This window comes from Pagrus major, chromosome 1 (assembly GCF_040436345.1).
Source record: "Pagrus major chromosome 1, Pma_NU_1.0".
In the NCBI taxonomy this organism is placed as follows: domain Eukaryota; kingdom Metazoa; phylum Chordata; class Actinopteri; order Spariformes; family Sparidae; genus Pagrus; species Pagrus major.
In genome coordinates, this window is record NC_133215.1 from 32690939 (window position 1) to 32696938 (window position 6000).

Below are 6000 nucleotides of genomic sequence, written 5' to 3' on the forward strand. Positions count from 1 at the left end.
GGTTATTTTTTGTTTCCTTGAAGTGGACTCACTGCAGAATGTACTCTTGTTGCATGGTACAGAATCAGGTGCATCAGGTAAGGTTAAGTGGCTCTCTCTAAGCTGTTGAAAAATCATTGTAGCGCCACAAGCTGCAGGTAAATTCTATCCATAAAGCACCCAAAGCCTCAGTGGTGAATAATCACTCTTAGCAGTTCAGTACCTCAATGAATTCTTAAGACCCATATCAAAGACAGCAAGGGAGGCTTGGGGTCAGTTGCTTTCAAGAAGTGGATTTTATGTTCCTTCATATATTTAAATATATTTTTGCATGAAGAGGTTATCATATCCAAAACTATAACTGAGAATGAATGCCATGTCATGAAGACTAATCACTATTTATGGTTCAAAATGATTGCATCGGGAGTAAACAGACCTCAGCTCAGATATGAAGTCTACAAAATGTACAGTGCATACAGTATATTGGTGCCTTGGTTTCTGTGGTACATAATCATCTCCATATCAACATTTTCCTGAAAAGTGCATTAGGTTCCTGCAAACAGAACTGTCTTCATTTTCTTTCCTTGTAAATGTTTTGACTTGAGGCATTTTACCTTTTTTTCAGAGATCATTTTGCTACTGGGCATAAAAAGGCCTTTGACATGTTAACATTCTGTCTCATATATTTTAATTTATTTAAATTATGTGCACATATTTACACACTAGTAATATTCTCAGTTAGATTTATGAAGCCTGTAATGTAATGAAAATGCAAGTGAACTTTTGTTCTGATTCATCAATAAAGGAAATTCAATGAAAGGTGTGTGTTTTGCTTTCTCATCATATTCACTTAAACAGCGATGTTCTTGGTTTGGGTTTAGACTCGGCAATGATACCAGGAAGAAAGACATACAGTTTAAACATCTTTACTTTAATGAACACACAAATAACAGTGATTCAGGTGCATGGACATTAAACAGAGCTACTGTTTAGAGGTGTGAAGATTTCAGGTATCAGACAAAGAGTTTGTCAACTTCTCTAAGGTCCAAACGGGGAACATGCAAGGCCAATTTGCCTCTGGACAGTTAGCATATCACTTTTAAAGCTAGAACACAGAGCATTACATCAACAAAGACCAGGCAAAACAACATCATTGCCTTATTACTGGTGCTAAGCAGCTAAGTTTGTTGGCTAGATTAATGAGCAGCCTAATTCTAACTTCAACAGCGCACAACCAGGGAGCAGTAATGTATTGTTGTTGTATTGTTCTGCCACAAACTGAGAAACAATAAAACCTACATATAACAGTGTGTCAACATGTTAATCACCAACAATGTGGTATTTATTTTTTTTCCTTCGTCTGCTTTTGCGATGCATTGTGATAATAGACCAGACGCTGACTATGGTGTGCAGAAGGTGTCTTCGGCCATGGTGAGCGCTTGGGGCAACAGCCCAGCACAACGTTCATTTGACCTTCTGGGCCTTCTGTGCAGACTTGGTAATCTTACCGCTGGTCGGGGCTTTCTTTTCCACACCTTTAATCACTCCCACCGCCACGGTCTGACGCATGTCACGCACCGCAAACCTCCCTGACAAGGGATGACGGAAAAAACATTTGTTATCGTCGATTACAATTTTACTTCAACCTGTCATTGAGGTCAGGGTGACAGTTAATGTTCGATTTAATTCACAATCACCCTGAGTAAATCAACAAATTACACTGCTAGTTGCAGCTTGACCCACAAACAAAAATCCTTCTGCCTTACAGTAAACTTACCCAGTGGTGGGTACTCAGAGAAGCTCTCCACACACATGGGCTTGCCAGGGATCATGTCTACGATGGCAGCATCTCCAGACTTCAGGAACTTCGGGTTGTCTTCAAGCTTCTTACCAGAGCGACGGTCAATCTTTTCCTTGAGCTCTGCAAACTTGCATGCGATGTGTGCAGTGTGGCAGTCCAGCACAGGGGCGTAGCCAGCACTGATCTGACCTGGGTGGTTCAGGATAATCACCTGGACGAGAGCGGTTAATTCATGAGCAGGGGCAGAAACCTATTAACATGATGATTTTTAGGTCAGTATCTTGTTCAAAGCTAACTCCTGTATGCAGACCTGAGAGGTGAAGCCGGCTGCCTCCTGTGGTGGGTCACTCCTGCTGTCTCCAGCCACGTTGCCACGGCGAATGTCCTTAACAGACACATTCTTGACGTTAAATCCCACATTGTCGCCAGGCAGCGCCTCAGTCAGGGCCTCATGGTGCATCTCCACGGACTTGACCTCAGTGGTCACATTGACAGGGGCAAAGGTCACCACCATGCCAGGTTTTAGGATTCCTGTCTCTACTCTGCCAACTGGTACGGTCCCAATGCCTGGCAGACAGAAAGATTAGAACGTCAATGTGTGTAATGGCAACTACTTGTAAAACAACTGCATGATTCATACTAACAATTCGAGCTTCAATGACATGCATGATGATTTCGACAATACGGTGCTCTGAAAGAACAGACACTCACTTTAGGAGAAAAGGAGCCAATGGGAATTCTTTCCAGACCTCATTCAGATCAGCTCTTTTTGTCACAAGGTGCTCTCATTCCCAAAATACTTTCAAAATATAGTACAAGTGACACTTGATAATTGGAGCACTTCTTTTAAGTTTGTTCCACAACTACAAATCGCACTTCCATCACCCTTACATCCACCCACACCAACACCACCCTCACCTCCAATCTTGTAGACATCCTGCAGAGGCAGGCGGAGGGGCTTGTCAGTGGGGCGCGTGGGAGGCTGGATGGCATCCAGAGCCTCCAGCAGTGTGGTGCCTGAGGCATTACCATCTTTACGGTTGATCTTCCAGCCCTTGAACCAGGTCATCTATGGAAAGGAAGGAGAGGTTTGCTGTGTCTGCTTACAGCGAGGTGACTTCAATGATTAGAAATAAGGAGACACACCGTCATTGTTTGGATACAAACATGGTACGTGTACCAATGTGTATTTATTGTTTACAATGCGGGAAACTTTCATTTGTTTGCCTGTATTTAATCTGAAAATCACTGAGGGCTGGCCCTCTTTCACAATGATTTTTGTTTGACTTTTTGTTGGATTATTAAGATGCTTTCAGACAGTCACTGCAATATCTGCCTTCTGTATTTTGAGGCAGCAGAGTGTAACTCCTACCTGTCCCACCTGTGCACCACAGGCTGCTGCTATCCACTCAGTATGAGCTAATTGGGGAGTTTTTCCTTCCTCAAATAGAGTGTCTAAGGACTGTTGGGGTGTCGCACATTGCACAGATTGTAAAATCCCCTGAGGCAATGTGATTTTGGGATATATAAATAAAATTGATTTGACAGCTAAATAATGCTGGTTCCCTGGTGGTGCAGAGGTGTGTCATTCAGGGAACTCAGATACCTGTAAATTCAGCTCCAGTTATGTTTCCATTGCTGCAGTTTCTGTGGTTGACATGGATACACAGCGAGCCGCAGTTGCAAGTTGAAAAAGTTGAACTAACATAAACTTGGAATGCAGCAGCCAAAGAGCTATATGTGCTTTCATTAGAGTGACAGCAGCTCTCTCACCTTGCTGCTATTGCTGGCCTCGGCCACTGACCATTCAAACTAATTATAGGGCCCAAAAGCCGAGGACTGAAATCACAATGAAATTGCACCATTTTATATCCAAATTGATAACACTCACATTAGATATGACTCTTAACACATGGGACTTATGTGAGGACCTACTATCCTTATTCCTTCTGTATCTGTAAATACTGCAACATATCATTATGCTGTATGTCTGTCACAGAAGGCTTACATTAGGGCTGGGTTCCAGCATGTTGTCTCCGTTCCAGCCAGAGATGGGCACGAAGGCCACAGTGTCAGGGTTATAACCAATCTTCTTAATGTAAGTGCTGACTTCCTTCACAATCTCCTCATAACGCTTCTGGCTGTAGTTGGGTTCAGTGGAATCCATTTTGTTGATACCAACGATGAGCTGCTTCACTCCCAACGTGTAGGCAAGGAGAGCATGTTCACGAGTCTGCCCGTTCTTTGAGATGCCAGCTTCAAACTCACCCACGCCTGCAGCCACGATCAGCACAGCACAGTCGGCCTAAAGGAGTGGAAGAGGTGTGAAAAAGTCTTTCTTCCTCAATACTTTTCTCTCTATCATGTTTTGTTTTGTTTTATTTTCTACTCTTCTGCCCATTCTCCCTATACCTGAGAAGTCCCAGTGATCATGTTCTTGATGAAGTCCCTGTGTCCTGGAGCATCAATGATGGTGACGTAGTACTTGCTGGTCTCAAACTTCCAAAGAGAGATGTCAATGGTGATGCCACGCTCACGCTCTGCCTTTAGCTTGTCCAGAACCCAGGCATATTTGAAGGAACCCTTTCCCATCTAGGGGATGTGGAAGGGAAAGTAAATAAAGACATTTTACTTTACATTACAGTACCTTTAGGCGCTTTTGTCCTAAGCTTCTTCTAGCACCACAACTGCAAACAATTTCATGATGTCCCAGATGTAATCCAACTCTCAATGAACTTGCATGTATGTGCAAACTGGCACCTTCACGACAACTCTATTTTCCTGTTTTAGTAAGGCTTCCAAGTCCTGACTGGAGACTGGATGCTTATGGAGGCTAATCTTAGTACAGTATAGGGTATTAAATGTACCTCATAGCCACCATAGGAAGGACTTTCTATAAATCAGTCAAAATCAGTTCATTTAAGTCTCTGAACTGTTTTTGAAAAATTTTATAAAGTACACATAATGGATATTTTTAAAGTAAAAACTTACTTTACCTACACATATACTGTATGTATTTATGAGTACGTATATTACTGATTACTAATTAAGCCAATAATTAAAACTTTCAGTGTTTTTGATTATGCAGAGCGAGAGAATCAGGCATCAGCAACTTGCATGGCATGGCAAATGGCATGTAAAGTAGGAATATTTTCATATCTTACTTATGGATTTATTTTGACCAAACCAGAGGTGATTGTAGAACAACAAAGGAGTGTTTTGGTGAGTTTTATTAAGTTATCTCGAGTGTACACGATTGCTAACGCAGCAATTAAGCTCATCTTAGTGGTGTAAAAGAAAGAAACTTGATTCAGAAGGTGTGTGGTTGAATTGTCTGCTTAGTAAAATACAAAATAGTGTAAAAATGTCTTTTTCTTGAATTTGTGTACATTTATTTTGTTTACTTATTAGACTAAGTAGCAAACTTACTGCTCACATTCACGTCCCAGCTGAAACCACTATCAGACCATCTCCTCTTGCAGTACAAAGTGGTGTTATGAGACAGGATGGGCCCGGCTATATAAAGAGGCCTTCAACTTAATGCCAACACTGTTGTTTCTGCAAACTTTGTTGACAATGTTAGTTTATTTTTTGATTGTTTGAACCTAAAATTCTGGTCATATCTTACACACTGCCCTTTTAACATGTCCAATATAAATTGTTCCGACATCCACAAATGATCTGATTGATAAACTTAGAAAAATTATTCTGTTATGTAGTCATGCTGACCAGAAGTCACCCTGACAGCTGGTGTATTTCTATGTAAGAGCTAACAGGCTACCTTGGCTACAAATGAAGCTAAATTTACTACTTTTTCCAAATGTTTTAGCAGTCATATAAAAGTCTTCTTTAGTGCTAAACGAAGACCAAGTTATTTCATGACCACTGAATAATACAGTAACAGAACACAGATTACACAGAAGACACAGACATATATGTAGTTGTTACACAAGACATTCACTTAAACAGCAGAGTATACTTGAGGATACAAGAAAACCATTAGAAGGAAGTGCAGTCACACAGTAGAAAAGCAATAAAAAGATCAGACTTAAAATTCAAGTGAGAAAAAATCATACCTCAGCGGCCTCCTTCTCAAACTTCTCGATTGTTCTCTTGTCGATGCCTCCACACTTATAGATGAGGTGGCCGGTGGTGGTGGACTTGCCTGAGTCGACATGTCCTATTACCACAATGTTTATGTGGAGTTTCTCCTTCCCCAT

General features: G+C 41.3%; 1 protein-coding gene across 1 annotated transcript; it reads right to left on the reverse strand.

Moving 5' to 3' along the window:
* Positions 1 to 1443: 1443 nt before the first annotated feature.
* On the reverse strand, positions 1444 to 6000 carry LOC141003774 (elongation factor 1-alpha 1). The gene is made up of 7 exons (XM_073475222.1): positions 5857 to 6000; positions 4193 to 4372; positions 3789 to 4085; positions 2699 to 2849; positions 2091 to 2347; positions 1757 to 1991; positions 1444 to 1568 (listed from the first exon to the last, which is right to left on the reverse strand). The coding sequence occupies exons 1-7, from the start codon at positions 5998 to 6000 to the stop codon at positions 1444 to 1446; spliced, it is 1389 nt and encodes a 462-aa protein (XP_073331323.1).